At 39.6% G+C, this 19,414-nt stretch overlaps 1 protein-coding gene across 19 annotated transcripts in view; it reads left to right on the plus strand.

The window, feature by feature from the left end:
• The window catches only part of FAM122C (family with sequence similarity 122C), an 81,669-nt gene that overhangs the window by 13,381 nt on the left and 48,874 nt on the right, over positions 1 to 19,414 (plus strand). For all 19 annotated transcript variants that reach the window (XR_004434977.1, XR_004434976.1, XR_004434975.1 and 16 more), the window contains exon 4: positions 17,785 to 17,841. Coding sequence is in view for 16 of the 19 variants with exons in the window: in XM_033201902.1 (XP_033057793.1) it covers positions 17,785 to 17,841 (57 nt within the window). In the remaining 3 variants the exon portion in view is untranslated. The remainder of the gene's footprint in view (positions 1 to 17,784; positions 17,842 to 19,414) is intronic.

Raw genomic sequence — 19,414 nt, forward strand, 5'->3', positions numbered from 1 at the left:
TGAAGGGCTGTTGAATTTTGTCAAAGGCCTTTTCTGCATCTATTGAGATAATCATGTGGTTTTTGTCTTTGGTTCTGTTTATATGCTGGATTACGTTTATTGATTTGCGTATGTTGAACCAGCCTTGCAAACCCATCCCCACTTGATCATGGTGGATAAGCTTTTTGATGTGCTACTGGATTCGGTTTGCCAGTATTTTATTGAGGATTTTTGCATCGATGTTCATCAGGGCTATTGGCCTCAAATTCTGTTTTTTTGTTGTATCTCTGCCAGGCTTTGGTATCAGGATGATGTTGGCCTCGTAAAAAGAGTTAGGGAGGATTCCCTCTTTTTCTATTGATTGGAATAGTTTCAGAAGGAATGGTACCAGCTCCTCCTTGTACCTCTGGTAGAATTCGGCTGTGAATCTGTCTGGTCCTGGACTTTTTTTGGTTGGTAGGCTATTAATTATTGCCTCAATTTCAGAGCCTGCTATTGGTCTATTCACGGATTCAACTTCTTCCTGGTTTAGTCTTAGGAGAGTGTAAGTGTCCAGGAAATTATCCATTTCTTCTAGGTTTTCTAGTTTATTTGCGTAGAGGTGTTTATAGTATTCTCTGATGGTAGTTTGTATTTCTGTGGGGTCGGTGGTGATATCCCCTTTATCATTTTTTATTGCATCTATTTGATTCTTCTCTCTTCTTTATTAGTCTTGCCAGCAGTCTGTCAATTTTGTTGATCTTTTCAAAACAGCTCCTGGATTCATTGATTTTTTTGGAGGGTTTTTTGTGTCTCTATCTCCTTCAGTTCTGCTCTGATCTTAGTTATTTCTTGCCTTCTGCTAGCTTTTGAATGCATTTGCTCTTGCTTCTCTAGTTCTTTTAATTGTGATGTTAGAGTGTCAATTTTAGATCTTTCCAGCTTTCTCTTGTGGGCATTTAGTGCTATAAATTTCCCTCTACACACTGCTTTAAATGTGTCCCAGAGATTCTGGTATGTTGTATCTTTGTTCTTATTGGTTTCAAAGAACATCTTGATTTCTGCCTTCATTTTGTTATGTACCCAGTAGTCATTCAGGAGCAGGTTGTTCACTTTCCATATAGTTGAGCGGTTTTGATTGAGTCTCTTAGTCCTGAGTTCTAGTTTGATTGCTCTGTGGTCTGAGAGACAGTTTATTATAATTTCTATTCTTTTACATTTGCTGAGGAGTGCTTTACTTCCAACTATGTGGTCAATTTTGGAATAAGTGCGATGTGGTGCTGAGAAGAATGTATATTCTGTTGATTTGGGGTGGAGAGTTCTGTAGATGTCTATTAGGTCTGCTTGGTGCAGAGTTGAGTTCAATTCCTGGATATCCTTGTTAACGTTCTGTCTTGTTGAACTGTCTAATGTTGACAGTGGGGTGTTAAAGTCTCCCATTATTATTGTATGGGAGTCTAAGTCTTTTTGTAAGTCTCTAAGGACTTGCTATATGAATCTGGGTGCTCCTGTATTGGGCATATATATATTTAGGATAGTTAGCTCTTCTGATGAATTGATCCCTTTACCGTTATGTATGGCCTTCATTGTCTCTTTTGATCTTTGGTGGTTTAAAGTCTGTTTTATCAGAGACTAGGATTGCAACCCCAGCTTTTTTTTTTGTTTTCCATTTGCTTGGTAGATCTTCCTCTATCCCTTTATTTTGAGCCTATGTGTGTCTCTGCATGTGAGATGGGTCTCCTGAATACAGCAAACTGATGGGTCTTGACTCTTTATCCAATTTGCCAGTCTTTGTCTTTTAATTGGACCATTTAGTCCATTTGCATTTAAGGTTAATATTGTTATATGTGAACTTGATCCTGTCATTATGATATTAGCTGGTTATTTTGCCCGCTAGTTAATGCAGTTTCTTCCTAGCATCGATGGTCTTTACATTTGACATGTTTTTGCAATGGCTGGTACCTGTTGTTTGTTTCCATGTTTAGTGCTTTCTTCAGGATCTCTTGTAGGGCAGGCCTACAAGTGACAAAATCTCTAAACATTTGCTTGTCTGTAAAGGATTTTATTTCTCCTTCACTTATGAAACTTAATTTGGCTGGATATGAAATTCTGGGTTGAAAATTCTTTTCTTTAAGAATGTTGAATATTGGCCCCCACTCTCTTCTGGCTTGGAGAGTTTCTGCTGAGAGAGCTGCTGTTAGTCTGATGGGCTTCCCTTTGTGTGTAACCCGACCTTTCTCTCTGGCTGCCCTTAACATTTTTTCCTTCATTTCAACTTTGGTGAATCTGACAATTATGTGTCTTGGAGTTGCTCTTCTTGAGTAGTATCTTTGCGGCGTTCTCCGTATTTCCTGAATTTGAATGTTGGCCTGCCTTACTAGGTTGAGGAAGTTCTCCTGGATGATATCCTGCAGAATGTTTTCCAACTTGGTTCCATTTTCCCCATCACTTTCAGGCACTCCAATCAGACATAGATTTTGTCTTTTCACATAATCCCATATTTCTTGGAGGCTTTGTTCATTTCTTTTTACTCTTTTTTCTCTACACTTCTCTTCTCGCTTTGTTTCATTCATTTGATCTTCAGTCACTGATACTCTTTCTTCCAGATGATCGAGTCAATTACTAAAGCTTGTGCATTTGTCATGTAGTTCTCGTGTTATGGTTTTCATCTCTTATCAGTTCTTTTAAGGACTTCTCTACATTGGTTATTGTAGTTAGCCATTCATCAATCTTTTTTCAAGGTTTTTAGTTTCTTTGCACTAGTTACATAGTTCCTCCTTTAGCTCTGAGAAGTTTGATCGACTGAAGCCTTCTTTCGACTCGTCAAAGTCATTCTCCGTCCAGCTTTGTTCCGTTGCTGACGATGAGCTGCGTTCCTTTGGAGGGGAAGATGCACTCTGATTTTTTGAATTTCCAGCTTTTCTGCACTGCTTTTTCCCCATCTTTGTGGTTTTTATCTGCCTTTGGTCTTGATGATGGTGACATGCTGATGGGGTTTTGGTGTGGGTACCCTTTCTGTTTGTTAGTTTTCCTTCTAACAGTCAGAACCCTCAGCTATAAGTCTGTTGGAGTTTGCTTGAGGTCCACTCCAGACCCTGTTTGCCTGGGTATCAGCAGCAGAGACTGCAGAAGATAGAATATTGCTGAACAGTGAGTGTTGCTGTCTGATTCTTGCTCTGGAAGGTTCGTCTCAGGGGTGTACCCCACTGTGTGCGGTGTGAGGTGTCGGTCTGCACCTAGTTGGGGATGTCTCCCAGTTAGGCTACTCAGGGGTCAGGGACCCACTTGAGCAGACAGTCTGTCTGTTCTCAGATCTCAACCTCCATGCTGGGAGATCCACTGCTCTCTTCAAAGCTGTCATACAGGGGCGTTTACCTCTGCCGAGGTTTCTGCTGCTTTCTGTTTAGCTATCCGCTCTCTAGTTTCTTAATTGCATACATATCCTTGTCTTGTTCCTCATCTAAGTGGGGAAGCTTTCAGTCCTTCACCATTGAATATGATTTTAGCTGTGAGTTTTTGGTAAATGTCCTTCATCATGCTAAGGAAATTTCCTTCTACTCCTACTTGCTGAGTATTTTTTTTTTTTTTTTTTTTTTGAGACGGAGTCTCGCTCTGTTGCCCGGGCTAGAGTGCAGTGGCCAGATCTCAGCTCACTGCAAGCTCCGCCTCCGGGTTTAAGCCATTCTCCTGCCTCAGCCTCCCAAGTAGCTGGGACCACAGGCGCCCGCCACCTCACCCGGCTAGTTTTTTGTATTTTTAGTAGAGACGGGGTTTCACCGTGTTAGCCAGGATGGTCTCGATCTCCTGACCTCGTGATCCGCCCGTCTCGGCCTCCCAAAGTGCTGGGATTACAGGCTTGAGCCACCACGCCCGGCCTTGCTGAGTATTTTTCTTTTTTTTTTTCCTTTTTTTTTGAGACAGAGTCTCACTTTGTCACCCAGGCTGGAGTGCAGTGACATGATCTCGGCTTGGTGCAACCTCCACCTCCTGGGTTCAAGCTATTCTCCTGCCTCAGCCTCCAGAGTAGCTGGGATTACAGGCACACACCACCACGCCCAGCTAATTTTTTTTTGTATTTTTAGTAGAGACGGAGTTTCACCATGTTGACCAGGCTGGTCTTGAACTCTTGATCTCAAGTGATCCGCTCACCTCCACCTCCCAAAGTGCTGGGATTACAGGTGTGAGCCACCGAACCCGACCTTGTTGAGTATTTTTATCATGAAAGTGTGTTGAATTGTTTCAAGTGCTTTTTCTGCATCTCTTGGGATGATCATGTGTTTCCCCACCTTGGTAGATTCATATGGTATATTACATTGATTTTTTCCATGTTGAACTGCCCTTGCATTCCTGTGATAAATCTTTTTGCATCTGTATTCATAAGAGATATTGGCCTGTTGTTTTCTTGTGGTATCTTTTGCTAGCTTTGGTATCAGGGTAATGCTGGCCTCATAGAATGTATTAGGAGGTATTCCTTCATCTTCCACTTTTGGAAGGGTTTGAGTAGGATTTTATGTTGATTCTTGTTTTTTGTTTGTTTGTTTTTGTCTTTGTCTTTTTGAGATGGAGTTTGGCTCTTGTTGCCCAGGCTGGAGCACAGTGGCATGATCTTGACTCACTGCAATCTCTGCCTCCTGGGTTCAAGCGATTCTCCTGCCTCAGCCTCCTGAGTAACTGGTATTACAGGCACCCGCCACCATGCCCAGCTAATTTTCTGTATTTTTAGTAGAGACAGGGTTTCATCATGCTGGCCAGTCTAGTCTCAAACTTCTGACCTCAGATGATCCACCCGCCTCGGCCTCCCAAAGTGCAGGGATTACAGGTGTGAGCCACTGTGCCTGGCCTGGTGTTGTTGATTCTTTAAATGTTTGGTAGAGTTCAGCATTGAAACCATCTGGTCCTGGATGTTTCTTTGTTGGGAGGTTTTTTATTACAAATTCTATCTCTTGTTATAGGTTTGTTGAGATTTTCTTTTTCTTCTTGAATCAGTTTGGTAATTTATGTGTTATGTGTTGTGTATTATAGATTTCTCTTATAATATGATTTTTTAATGTGATAGAATCTATAGAATACATTTTAGTGAAATGTTATAGCTTGATACCAATTTAAAAATATTGCTCGTGGCCAGGCGTGGTGGCTTACATCTGTAATCCTAACACTCTGGGAGGCCGAGACAGGAGGATCACGTGAGGTCAGGAGTTCGAGACCAGCCTGGCCAACATGGTGAAACCCCATCTCTACCAAAAATACAAAATTAGTCGGGTGTGGTGGTGGTACCTGTAATCCCAGCTACTGGGGAGGCTGAGCCAGGAGAATCACTTGAACCCAGGAGTTGGAGGTTATGGTGAGCCGAGATCACGCCACTGCACTCCAGCCTGGCGACAGAGTAAGACTCTCTCTCAAAACGAAAAACAAACAAACAAACAAACAAAATATTGCTTGCTAATCTTAAAACTGGACATTTTCCTCCTCATAGAATGATATTCAATATTATTCCCACAAATGCATTAATTTTATAGTGGGAGAAATTATAACTGTTCATTAAATAAATATTTCTTCTTTCCACTCATTTACTCATTCATTCAATGATTTTGTTGAGCACCTGTTTGCCTCTCAAAGCCTTCCATACCTATCCAGTCTTCTACTCAGCAAAGCCAACATAGTGGTTTAGGACCCACTACGTATTAGGCCCTGATCTAGTTGCCAGGGTTGATCTAACTGAGTTTGGGGAGGAGATAACATCTTAGTTGAGATCTTACTGATGTGAGGGGGTTAGCTAGTTTGGGATATTGGTGGCAGGGGTAGACAATATTCCTGGTAGAAAACAGTATGCTTGAAGTCCTGGAAAAGGAAGTATGCTGTATAGATAAAAGAGAGTGTATAAAATTTGAAAGAAGTACATTTTAGCTACAGTGAAAGTAAAGATACAGTAGTGAGAGATGTGGTTGAAGAAGTAGACTAGTGCAAGATCTTGTAGGGCCTTCAAGTCATGTTAAGTATTTTGCACTTTATCCTAGGGTCAATGAGAAGCCATTGAAGAGTTTTGAGCCAATGATTGACATGATCAGATTTGTTAAAAGATTGCCCTGGCTGCAGAGTGGAAAGTGGATTGGAAGAGGGCAAACGTATATGCAAGAAGATCAGATAGGCTACTGCAATTACCCTGGCAAAGAGCTGATGGTAGCTTGGACTAGTGTGATGGTAGTGGAAATGGAGAAAAGTTCCAGATTCAGAAGAAATTTCAAAGATGGAATCAATGGATGCTGGGAAACAGTGGAGGCAAACATGACTCCTAGGTCTTTAGCTTGGGCAGCTGATGGGATGGTGGTGCCACAGAATAAGAAGGGACCACTGCAAGAAGAGTAGATTTACAAAGGAGGATGAGTTTAGCTTTGCACATGTTACATTTGAGATTCTCTTGGACATGTAAGCTAGTAATGTTCGATGTACTAGTTTGAAGCTCAGGAGTGAGATCTGGGCTAGAGATAACCATTTGGGAATCATCAATAGATTGTTATTTAAAGCTGTGGGAATGAATGATATTACCTACAAAGAGAGTATAGAAAGAGCAGAGAAGAAGTTGCAGGACAAAACTAAAAATCACCAACACTTAAAAATCAATCAGAAGAAGAGTGATGGACTAAGTAGAGAGGCAGGAGGAGGCTTCAGAAGAGAGTAGTATCATGAAAAAACAAGGAAAAGTTGTAAGTCATATGCTGTCAAGCAGTCAAACAGACTGAAAAGTGTCCTTTGAATTATCAAAACAGAGATTACTCATGAATTCTTACATTTGAAAGCACTTTCCATAGAAGGAGGAGTGGGGTAAGATGAAGCCAGATTTGATTTTGAAGAATAACTGAGAGCCAAAGACCTATAAATGACACTGTACATCCAAGCTCAGTTATTTGGGGGGTGGGGGGGGCAAATTCCTCATCTGTAAAATGGGAATATAAAAGTAACTGCTGTATAGGTTTGTTGTGGATTACCTTGATCAGTATAAAGCACTCAGCACAGCACTGACACATACTAAATGCTCAATAAATATGTGTTGGTTTTTTTTTTTATCAGTAATAGTACATATAGTCAGCAACCAGTGTACCTGGCTTTTTAAAAATTATAATTTTAAAATCTTTTTTTCTAGTACCAAACACTTAAAGGATACTTTTCCTTTATTTATTTATTTATTTATTTATTTATTTATTTATTTATTTATTTATTTTTGAGATGGATCTCTTGCCCAGGCTGGAGTGCAGTGACGTGATCTTGGCTCACTGCAACCTCCGCCTCCCAGGTTCAAGCGATTCTTCTGCCTCAGCCTGCTGAGTAGCTGGGACTACAGGCATGCGCCACCACGCTTGGCTAATGTTCACATTTTTAGTAGAGATGGGATTTCACCATATTGGCCAGGCTGGTCTCAAACTCTTGACCTCGTGATCTGCCTGCCTTGGCCTCCCAAAGTGCTGGGATTATAGGCGTAAGCCACTGTGCCTGGTGATACTTGGCATTTTAAAAATGCATAACATTCCTTAGGAATTCTAGGCTCTTAATTTGCATAATGTTCAGTTTAATATAATGTATATTTAAAATAAACCATCTTATATAACAGATTGTGTTTGGCAGAATTGAAGTCATTTTAACTTATTGGATGATGGGGATTTCAAGGCTTGTTGGTTTAGCTTGCTATAACAATACTATGCATATGCTTCTATTGTGTCAAAGTGTCACTTCATTATTATTATAAGACATATGTAAGTATATACTTACCTTTAGTATAGAACTGCTGAATTATCTAGGAGAATGACATGAATTAGAATGCTTTTGGCAAAAGCAGTAAAATCCAATTCGAAGAGACTTAAACAGCCTGGGCGAAGTGGCTTATGCCTATAATCCCAGCACTTTGGGAGGCCAAGGTGGGCAGATCACCTGAGGTTGGGAGTTCAGGACCAGCCTGGCCAACATGGTAAAATCCCGTCTCTCCTAAAAATACAAAAATTAGCCAGGCATGGTGGCATGCGCCTGTAATCCCAGCTACTCAGTAGGCTGAAGCAGGAAAATCGCTTGAACCCGGGAGGTGGAATTTGCAGTGAGCCGAGATCACGCCACTGCACTCCAACCTGGGTGACAGAGTAAGACTCTGTCTCAAAAAAAAAACAAAAACAAACAAACAGACAAAAAACAGAGAGACTTAAACAATAAGGAACATTTATTATCTCAAATAATAAGAAACCCCAAGAAAAGGAGGTTCTAGGCCGGGTTAGTTCAGTGGCCCAATGACATCATCAGAGACTCAGATTCCTTCTCTCTCTCCACCCTACCATCTTCAGCAGCCACAGTTAATTATGTACCTAGTAATTAGACCCAGGGTTCAAAATCAATGGATAGCAAGCTCTTATATATATTTACAGATGTCAAGAAGGATATCTATCAACCTATCTTTAGTATATATCTCTGGAGCATGGCATTATAGGCAGAATTTTATTTTTACTTTATGCATTTCTATACTAGTTGGATGTTTTTCACAAAGCATGAGCAATACAGGTGTTTTCATTTCTAGTAGATATTATATTACAAAATAGAAACATTATTCTTGAAAAAATACAAATATTATTGAATGATATCATAAACTATAAGTTTAATGGTTATGTCCTATACTGGCCTATCCTTAAAATTGGTGCCACAGGCATCTAAAGTAGCCAAATTCAAAGAGATAGAAGGTAGAATGGTGGTTGCTAGGGTCTGGGAGGAGGAAGGAATGGGGAGTTGTAGTTTAAAGGATACAGTTTTGCAAGGGTACAGTTCTAAAGGGTTTCAGTTTTGCATGATGAAAAGAGTCTAGAGATTGGCTTCACAATGATGTGAATGTACGTAATACTGCTGAACTGTATGCTTCAAAATAGTTGAGATGGTAAGTTTCATGTGAGTGTATTTTACCATTATTTTAAATATTGGTGCTACTTTTCATGTATTTAAATATAGGTAAAACAGGCTGGGCGCAGTAGCTCACACCTGTAATCCCAGCACTTTCAGAGGCCCAGGCGGGCAGATTACTTGAGGTCAGGAGTTTGAGACTAGCCTGGCCAACATAGTGAAACCCTGTTTCTACTAAAAATACAAAAAATTAGCCAGGTGTGGTGGCACGTGCCTGTAATCCTTGTTACTTGGGAGGCTGAGGCAGGAGAATCTCTTGAACCCAGGGGGTGGAGCTTGCAGTGAGCCAAGATCCCGCCACTGCACTCCAGCCTGGGCGACAGAGACAGACTCCATATGAAAAAATAAATAAATAAATATTTATACCACACACACCACACACCACACCATATATACCATATATACATATATATGGTGTGTGTATATATATGGGGGGTGTGTGTATACATACATTTATAGGTAAAACTGTTTTAGAAACAAATCACTGTGACAGAGGGCATTGAAGAGCCATGGGTTTCATTCAACACAAAAATAAAGATGCGTATTTTCCAAGCATTGTTAAAAAAAAAAAACAAAACTGTTCCCTCACAATTATTTTGTTTAATTAAGTGCAAATATTTTCTTCACTTCTCTCGGAAATCACTTCACCCACTTCTGTTGAACAGAAGCCCGAAGACCTCTTTTGACATTGAGACTATGCCTTCTCCCAAATCACCTCTTTGCTTTATCTCCTAAGAACTCTGAAGTTGACATGCCTGTGCCTTTCTCTCCCACCAGGAATTCTGGCCCTTCTGCTCAATCTGGGTGTCACTGCGTCACTTCTCCATCCCCACCCCCTCCTCTTCCAAAGGAAGCAGGGGAAATGTCTCATCTTCCTAAGAGAAAAGGTTGTGCTTTTCTTGAGCAATTCCTCTGTTCTAATTTTAGGCCTACTGACATCTGTCTCATTAGGTTTTGCTTTTCATATTGGCAACCACAAACCCCAAATCTAGTGTATGGCCCACAAAGTCGCAAGCATGTAATACATTCCTGATCCTACTTTATGCCCTGTGCATCTAGCCCATGTTCAGTTCATGTTGAGTAGCATTATAAACCATCTTAAATCATTTCTGAAACTAAGCAGAGACATTTATAAACATAGTGTACAACCCTCTGTTTAGGATTTTCTGAGCATTTTATCTGTAGTTACTATAGTAGGAAATGGCTTAAAAACAGCAAACCTAGGAAAATGAAAAATAATTTTTAAAAATCTTAATGTCTTTACAATATTAATTTTCTGTGATCTCTCTTAAATGGAACTAAGCTTGGTTTTTCCTCCTATCTTAATCCCTTCACTGGAAATAATTCTTAGGAATTAGCTTCACCCAGCACCCTCCCTAACCTCCCCCAACTTCTACTCCCAGCCACCTTCACACCATGACATCATTCCTTGGTGCTGATACTCTTGGTTCCTTCCAAGGACTTTTTTCCTGGAACATGAGAAAAAGGCACAGTGGGAAATTTACACAGAAGATACCAGTGATATTTATTACATCTCAGTAAACTCATTATTTCTATTTTAATACTTTGTTTCATGTGGAAAAATTATCTAAGGTAATTCCTTTGCAAACACCACTTGTAGTACTTAATTTGGGGAGAATTCTCTTCCAGAAGCCTTGTTTTCTGCAATTAATTTCTCACATTATTACTAAAAGAATCAGCCAATACAATATTTGATCCACATTTTGTCCATTAAAACATTCTTATAGCTTATGATTCTGTAGCTCAAGTTCAAATCCTACCTACCTCAGACATTTCACACTATCTGCCTGCTGGTGTCATCAATTTCAGTCCATCTTCTCATGATTTCCTGGATAAAGTTTTTCAATGGGAAATCCTAAGCCTTTACCTGAACCTAAACTGGTTCCTTCCCATTCCTTACGTATAAATTTAAAATAATCTCTTCTAGGAAGTCTTCCATCATTATTTTATGAAACAAATTTGCCATACCATGTTTTCTCACTTATAAGTGGGAGCTAAATGATAAGAACTTACGAACATAAGGAAATAACAGACACTGGGGTCTACTTGAGCGGGGAGGATGTGAGGAGGGAAGCAGAAAAGATAACTAGTAGATACTGGGCTTACTACCTGGATGATGAATAGTATGTACAACAGGCCAGGGACGGTGGCTCACACCTGTAATCCCAGCACGTTGGGAGGCCGAGGTGGTCAGATCACCTGACGTCAGGAGTTTGAGACCAGCCTGGTCAACATGGTGAAACCCCATTTCTACTAAAAATACAAAAAAATTAGCCGGGCATGATGGTACGTGCCTGTAGTCCCAACTATTTAGGAGGCTGAGACAGGAGAATTGCTTGAACCTGGGAGATGGAGGTGGCAGTGAGCCGAGATTGCGCCACTGCACCCCAGCCTGGGTGACAGAGCGAGACTCCATCTCAAAAAAAAAAAAAAAAAAAAGAGAAAGAAAAAAAGAAAAGGAATGATATGTACAACAAATCCTAGTGACACGTGTTTACCTATGTAACAAACCTTCACATGTAACCCCAAACCTAAAATAAAAATTAAATAAATAAAAAATTAATCAAAATAATTGTCTTATTTATGACATGTAATTTTAATATAGCCAAAGTGTCGTAATTTCTGTAGTAAATATATGTATACATTTAAGTTCAGGTTATATATCTTTTTCATTAGATTATAAACTTTATAACCATAGTGTTTCATGTTATATATTGTGAATTTTCTGGGCATTTGATTGATGAAGATATGAACCTTAGTAGCATGAATTAAATGTATTAAAATTCTACTTCTTCAAAGGTGTGTGTGTTTGTGTGTATGTAGATGTGTGTATATATGTGTATTTGTATACATGTATTCTATGTACATGTATACATATATACATACGTGTACATGTATACACATATACATACATGTATATGCATATACACACAAAATATATACATGCACACAGATATATCCACATATAGATGAGATTTTTTCAGGAAAACCTAATTTTTCAGATTCTGTTCATGCCACTGCACAACTTCTCAATTAGTGTTACTAAAGGGAAACACTGAGGAAGAATCTCCAAAACTGTATAAATCACAGTGTTTTCTGCTTGCTTTGAAAGTTTGATTATTGTTATAGTATGCCTTAAGAATGGGAATGTAAATATTTTTAAAATTAGCAATATTAGGGATTCAAGTAAAAAAGAAAAAAAGGTCACAGTATCTAATGTTGAGAGGGTACAAGGAAATAGGTATTCTAATACACTACTGGGAAGTAAATTTGTGTAAGTTTTCTGGAGGGCGGCTTGGCGATCTGTATCAACAACCTTGCAACCCAGAAATTCCAGCTCTATGAATTGATCCTAAAGAATTAATTAAGGATGTGCACAAACATTAGCTTAAAAGATATTATTACAACATTATTTACAAGAGCTAGCAAAAATATGGCAGCAGTCTGAATGTCTAACAATAGGGAATAGGTCAATCGAAAGAGCCTTCATTACCTGTATTTGAATTCCAGTTCTAGCAATGACTGCATAACTCCTTGGGCAAGTTACTTAATCACTGTAGCCCTCAGTTTTTCTGAGGCAAAATGGGGGTGATAATAATGCCTACCTCATGGGGTTGCTATGAGAATTGAATGAGATAAAACGTGTGGCACATAATAAAAGTGCTGCTTATTATTATGGTACCTCCTTACAGTATAATACTCAGCACTTAAAATGGTGTTGCAGATGAATTTTAACATGAAAAGACTCAGAATGTATAAAATTATATATATTAAATATATATGCTTTATAATGAGAAAAAAAATGTGAGCTAATTTCTGTTAAAAACGAAAAGATCAGGGCCAGGCCCGGTGGCTCATGCCTGTAATCCCAGCATTTTGGGAGGCCGAGGTGGGTGGATCACTTGAAGCCAGGAGTTCGAGATCAGCCTGGCCAACATGGAGAAATCCTGTCTCTACTAAAAATATAAAAATTAGCCAGGCATGGTGGCGCACGCCTGTAATCCCAGCTACTCGGGAGGTTGAGGCAGGAGAATTGCTTAAACTCAGGAGGTGGAGGTTGCAGTGAGCCAAGATTGGGCCACTGCACTTTAGCCTGGGTGACAGACTGAGACTCCTTCTCAAAAAAAAAAAAAAAAAAAGAAGACAGAGAAGGAGAAGGGGAGAAGGAGAAGAAGAAGAAAATAGATCAGGACAAACGGCAGAGCATAGAGGAATTTTAGGGCAGTGAAACTACTCTGTAGCATACTGTAATGATGGATGCATGTCATACAAAACCCTTAGCATGTCCAACACCAGGAGCAAACCTAAATGTAAACTATGAACTTTGGGTGGTAATGATGTGCCAATGTGGCTTCATTGGTTGTAAAAAATGCACCATTCTGGTGAGGGATGTTGATAGTGGGAGAGGCTGCACCTGTGTGAGGGCTGAGGGGTATGTGGAACTCTTTATAATTTCTGTTCATTTCACTGTGAACTGAAGAGTGCTCTAAAAAATAAAATCTATTAAAAATAAATAAATAAAAGATCAAATAGGAAAAGACTGGAAACTGCTGGGTAACAGGGGACAGATAGCCTAGTTTTATAAATACTCAGCATATAATCCAAATTGTTTAGTATCATTAAATGATGTATTCTAGAGTGTTTGATGATGGTAGTAATAATGGTGGTAGTAGTAATAGTTACCATTTATTTAGCACATACTGTGTGCCAGGTGGTGTGCTAAACACATTACATGCATTATCACCATTATCATATTTAATATAAGTAGATGCTTGAAACAACAACTCTGGCATGTTGTTCTTAACACTATTGCCTATAGCAACAAATTATATATCCAATGTTTCCCTTTAATATCAGTTTTATCCAGAAAAGATTTCTGACTTTTGTTAGAAGGGTCAGCTAATAGCATTATTGGTTTCAATTACAAATTTCCTTAAAATATCAACCCTGGAACATGATTAATACAGACCAGTCTGAGTTACACACCAGTCAAGAGTCCACAACTGTCAGATTTTTATTATTATTATTATTTTTTAAGTCAGTCTTGCTCTGTCATCCAGGCTGGAGTGCAGTGGTGCGATCTTGGCTGACTGCAACCTCCACCTCCCAGGTTCAAGTGATTTCTCCTGTGGCAGCCTCCAGAGTAGCTGAGATTATAGGCGCCTGCCACCACACCTGGCTTTTTTTTTTTTTTTTTTTTTTGTATTTTTAGTAGAGATGGGGTTTCACCATGTTGGCCAGGCTAGTCTTGAACTCCTGACCTCAAGTGATCTGCCCACCTTGGCCTCCCAAAGTGCTAGGATTACAGGTGTGAGCCACCACGTCCAGCGTGACATGTTTATACCCATTCTCTGGATAGCAATAGAACCAGGCTTAGGGCTGATGATATCTGAGTATGTCTATTCCAAAGTTAAATAGATGGTGCCATTAGGTGTAACCTGCTCTTCTCCTATGTATAACAGAGTAGATCATTTTTCCACAGTTCAAGTTCTTTGAGCATGACATTTAAAGCTTTCTAGTATCTTCACGCTTTTGACCTCAGAGTCCTTTCTCCCTCCATGAACTCTTGGTGTTCCACTCACACAGGGCCAATATCCCATCTTAACACATGCCAAGCACTTTCACTTTTCTGTTGCTTGTGCTGGCAAACTCCTTGTCCTAAAGGTCCAACTGAAATACCACCTTATGCCTTTCTTATTTGTCTTCCACCTCCCCCCCCTACACACACCCACTTCATCTTTGCTTTTTATTCCCACCCTACTTTGCTTTCATTTGGCGTGCACTTCCTTGTCTCTTATATAAAATCTGCTTCCAAGACTGGTTTCTTCAGTGGGTTGTAAGGTCTCTGAGTAATCACTGAGAGTAATAGCACAGCTTATTAGCTGTCTTTTTTTTTTTTTTTTAAAGAAAACAATTCTCTCATTCCCCTCTGAGCAGAAAAATAGCTCATTAAACATAGCAAGTATTCAAAAAATAGTGAAATACTTAACAGCTAGCCATATTTTGACAATAGCGAATTAGTGTGGTGAAGTAGTTGTTGCTAATTGTCAAATAAAATTTATTTGTAGTAAATTTTCAATTACCCACATACCAATTTTCTATTGTTATTTTTACAACCTTGGCTGTTTCTTCTACTTTATAGCAAATGATTTGAAAAAAACAAACAACTGATTTTAATACTTTAAGCAACATATAATGAGTGAGGTAATATATTCCTTAAAAAGCAATATGATACATTTTAAAACCCAACAAAAATTCAGACTATCTGCTTCATAGAAACATTTATTTATCCAACACATACTTCATTTTAATTAATTAATTAATTTATTTATTTAGAGATGGTGTCTTGCTCTGTTGCCTAGGCTGGAGTGCAGTGACACGATCTCAGCTCACTGTAAGCTCTGCCTCCTGGGTTCAAGCAATTCTTCTGCCTCAGCCTCCTGAGTAGCTGGGGTTCCAGTCACCTGCCACCATGCCTGGCTAATTTTTGTAGTTTTGGGAGAGACAGGGTTTCACTATATTGGCCAGGCTGGTCTCGAACTCCTGACCTCAAGTGATCCACCCGCCTCCACCTCCCCATCCCAAAGTGCTGGAATTACAGGCATGAGCCACCACACCTGGCCCAACACATACTTTTTGAACACTCATCTTGCCTCCACTCACTCACTCCTCTTACTGCCTTTCATGGCCACACTCCATCTATTGGTTTCTACTGGGAACCTTAGCAACCTCTTTTTCATCCTTCTGGTCATTTCTCCAATCTACCTCCTTGTCTTCACTCTCCCTTTTTCATTTAGACTCTCGCCATCTGTGACCTGGCCTGTGACCCTGCGTCTAGTCCGTCTTCCATCCACCATCAATGTGCTCTGCATAATGTTGCTCGGGTTACCTTTCTAAAGTAGATATGATCTTGTTTAAACAACCTTTGAGGTTTAAGAACTCAGAGGAATCTAAGCTCTGGGTTTCCTACTGTGCTCAAAGGCTAAAGTCCAAAAACTACAATCTGTTTTAGTCTAATTTCCCTAAATTTGTTTCCTGCGCTGCACCCTTGCAAGTACTAGTTTCAGCCACCCTGAACCTCTCTGTTCCCTGAACATTCCTCTCTGCCTGAGTGTTTCCTCTCACTCCTTGAAATGTCCTCCCTCCTCTTCTCTATCTAATGAATTGCTACTCCTCTGTGAAGACTTCTCCAAGACCCACACAGAGTTCTCTGTCCTTTGAACTCTGTTCCTTGAACCCAAATCATAACTCTGTTCTGCCATTTGACTGTCACCTAGTTTCCCCTAATTAGATTTTGACTTGCTCAAGGACAGGAAAATGTCTTATTTATCTTTGGATCTTCAGGGCCTGGCTCAGTGCGCTCTCTCTCTCTCTCTCTCCCTCTCTCCTCTTTCTCTCTCTCTCTCTCTCTCTCTGTATATATATACACACACACACACACACGCACTCCAGCCTAGGCACACAGCAAGACACCATCTCTAAATAATAAATAAATAAATAAATAATAATAAATAAATAAAATAAAGTATGTGTTGGATAAATAAATGTTTCTATGAAGCAGATAGTCTGAATTTCTATTGGGTTTTAAAATGTATCATATTGCTTTTTAAGGAATATATTACCTCACTCATTATATGTTGCTTAAAGTATTAATATATACACTATACTATATACACTATATATATATACTATATACACTATATACACACACACACACACACACACACACATATATATATGTGGGTTTTTACCATCTTGCACAGGCTGGTCTTGAACTCCTGGCCTCAAGTGATCCTCTCAAAGTGCCGGGATAATAGACATGAGTCCCCCGTGCCTGGCCTCCAGGTCCTTTCTTTTCTTTTTCTTAAAAATCCCAAGTAGCTGGGATTAGAGGCATGTGCCACCACACTCGGCTAATTTTTGTATTTTTAGTAGAGACGGGGTTTCACCATGTTGGCCAAGCTGGTCTCGAACTCCTGGCCTCAAGTGATCTGCCTGCCTTGGCCTCCCAAAGTGCTGGGAATACAGGCATGAGCCACCGCGCCCGACCTTATTCAATATTTTGAATGTGCAACTCAATGTGCTCTAAGATAGAATTTGAAACTAAGGTATGGTAAACACATTATCTGGCATTTTAAGAAATAACCACGGTACAGAACGAGTTTACAAATGAATTCTGAAGGTAATTTTCAAGCCTCATTTTCACACTTAGCTTTAAATGCCTCCATTCTTTCATTCCCCTCTTGTGTGGGTCCTCATAAGCTTTGAGAGAAGACTGAAAAGGAAAAAGTAGCCCCGAAAAAGAGAAAGGACCTAGACAAGAAGTATCTTAGCAACCAACAGTAAAATATGCTAAATGACTTGAAAGTGATTACCTTAAAGTCATTCCATATTATGAAAGTTTAGTTTCCCAGCTAGATTCCAGGATATTTGATGTAGTTATTCTGTTTATGATTTTGGGCAGTATGCTTGGCAAGCTAGCTACTGATTCAATGACTGTTTCAGCTTTTTGTTCTGGGTAATGCCTCTCCTAAGCTTTAATGATGGGCTAAAACTGGCAAGAAAAATGAGGCAATTTTAAGATCTAGTGCCTTAGAAAGAAAAGGTAGAGACAACAAAATCCTCTATTGATGTTCTACTCTGTATTTATTATGATAACAGTTATTTTGTTCTGTTTTGGAAAGTGTTGATTTTTGATTAGTATAATTTTCAGTCAAGATTCAGTTGGATCTTTTTTTAACTTTGAACCTAACTGATACTGTTGCTGGCATGCGTAGGACACTAAATAATTATTTTAGGTAATTCAACATTGACTTAATGTTTAGATATAATTAATCAGAAACATTAAAGCAAGCTTGACATCTACATTTTAAATTTCAGTTGTTGCCACCTTCTCCCTTTCGTGGTTCCATCAGCCGCCTTCATCAAATCAAACAGGTAAGAAGACTTTCCAAACTGACAACTGGTCATTTTAAAAAGTAAATTTTATTTTTCTTTGTGAAAATACCTATGTTTCAGTAATTCTAAGTGAGGTCACATGTAATTAAGTTTTTATTTCTAGGAATGATTTCTTTGAAAAAAGATAAAACAAACTAAGAAGCCCTTTATTTGGCTTATTAACTGTTTTAATTAATAATTTCTGGAGGCCGGGCGCGGTGGCTCAAGCCTGTAATCCCAGCACTTTGGGAGGCCGAGATGGGCGGATCACGAGGTCAGGAGATCGAGACCATCCTGGCTAACACGGTGAAACCCCGTCTCTACTAAAAACTACAAAAAACTAGCCGGGCGAGGTGGCGGCACCTGTAGTCCCAGCTACTGGGGAGGCTGAGGCAGGAGAATGGCGTAAACCCGGGAGGCAGAGCTTGCAGTGAGCTGAGATCCGGCCACAGCACTCCAGCCTGGGTGACAGAGCGAGACTCCATCTCAAAAAAAAAAATAATAATAATAATAATAATTTCTGGAAATACTACATACTCTTATACCTTGAGTCTAGCTTCGTTCTTCCCGGGATCTGAAAATGGAATGTTATACACAAAAATTAATTCTCAGCTTCATAATAACTGTAGTTATCATTTTTTTTTAACCCTCAGATGAGTTTTTGACAGATAAAATGGCTTCATGCTATTGTTTTGTGTTAACTTCTTAGTGATCTGAGTTCAGGGACACATTGTACCTCACTGGTTTATATTTTGTGCCCATGTACACACATGTGCGTCTCTGTGTGTGTGTGTTTTGTGTTTGTGTGTGTGGTTGGGAGGGTGTGTGTGGGTGGGTGGGTGTGCACTCATGTGCACATGTGTGCTTAATAGCACAAGCATAATACAGAATTCAACATTTTAATTATCCAAGGATTAGCCACAGAACTCAAAAGATGAAATCACCACTATGCCACAGGTGGTTTTTTTTTTTTTTGACCCAGTTACAAGCAGACGTTTTTCCCCCCAAGAGAGGCTTATTATTCACTTAGCACTAATAGGTACTTTCCATTTGTGGTCTCATTTTATCTTGCAACACTTTATAAGGTCAGAAACTAAAAAGGGAGAAATTTAGCAATTTACCCATGTCCAGAGTTGGTGAATGTCAGAGCCAAGATTTGGCCCCAAATTACTGGATTATTTTCCAGCTCCCCTTTCCCTGTTTCAGTGCACAAAGCCCATAATACCGTCTTGTAATCCTAGTTGTTAGTCCTCCAACTCTTGCTTCCTTTCCCTCTCTCCCTTTCACCCCTGTGGCATGGCTTCCCTAAGGTCAGCTTATCCACTAGCAGGAAAGTATGGTAAAAACGTTTTTTTTCCTTTTTTTTTTTTTTTTTTTTTGAGACAGAGTTTCGCTCTGTTGCACAGACTGGGTGCAGTGGCTCCATCTTGGCTCACTGCAACCTCCACTCCCGGGTTCATGCAATTCTCCTGCCTAAGCCTCCCGAGTAGCTGGGATTACAGGCGCCTGCAACCATGCCCGGCTAATTTTTGTATTTTTTGTTGAGACGGGGTTTCATCATATTGGCCAGGCT

Source organism: Trachypithecus francoisi, unplaced genomic scaffold (assembly GCF_009764315.1).
Source record: "Trachypithecus francoisi isolate TF-2019V2 unplaced genomic scaffold, Tfra_2.0 Lachesis_group6, whole genome shotgun sequence".
NCBI classification, from domain to species: Eukaryota; Metazoa; Chordata; class Mammalia; order Primates; family Cercopithecidae; genus Trachypithecus; species Trachypithecus francoisi.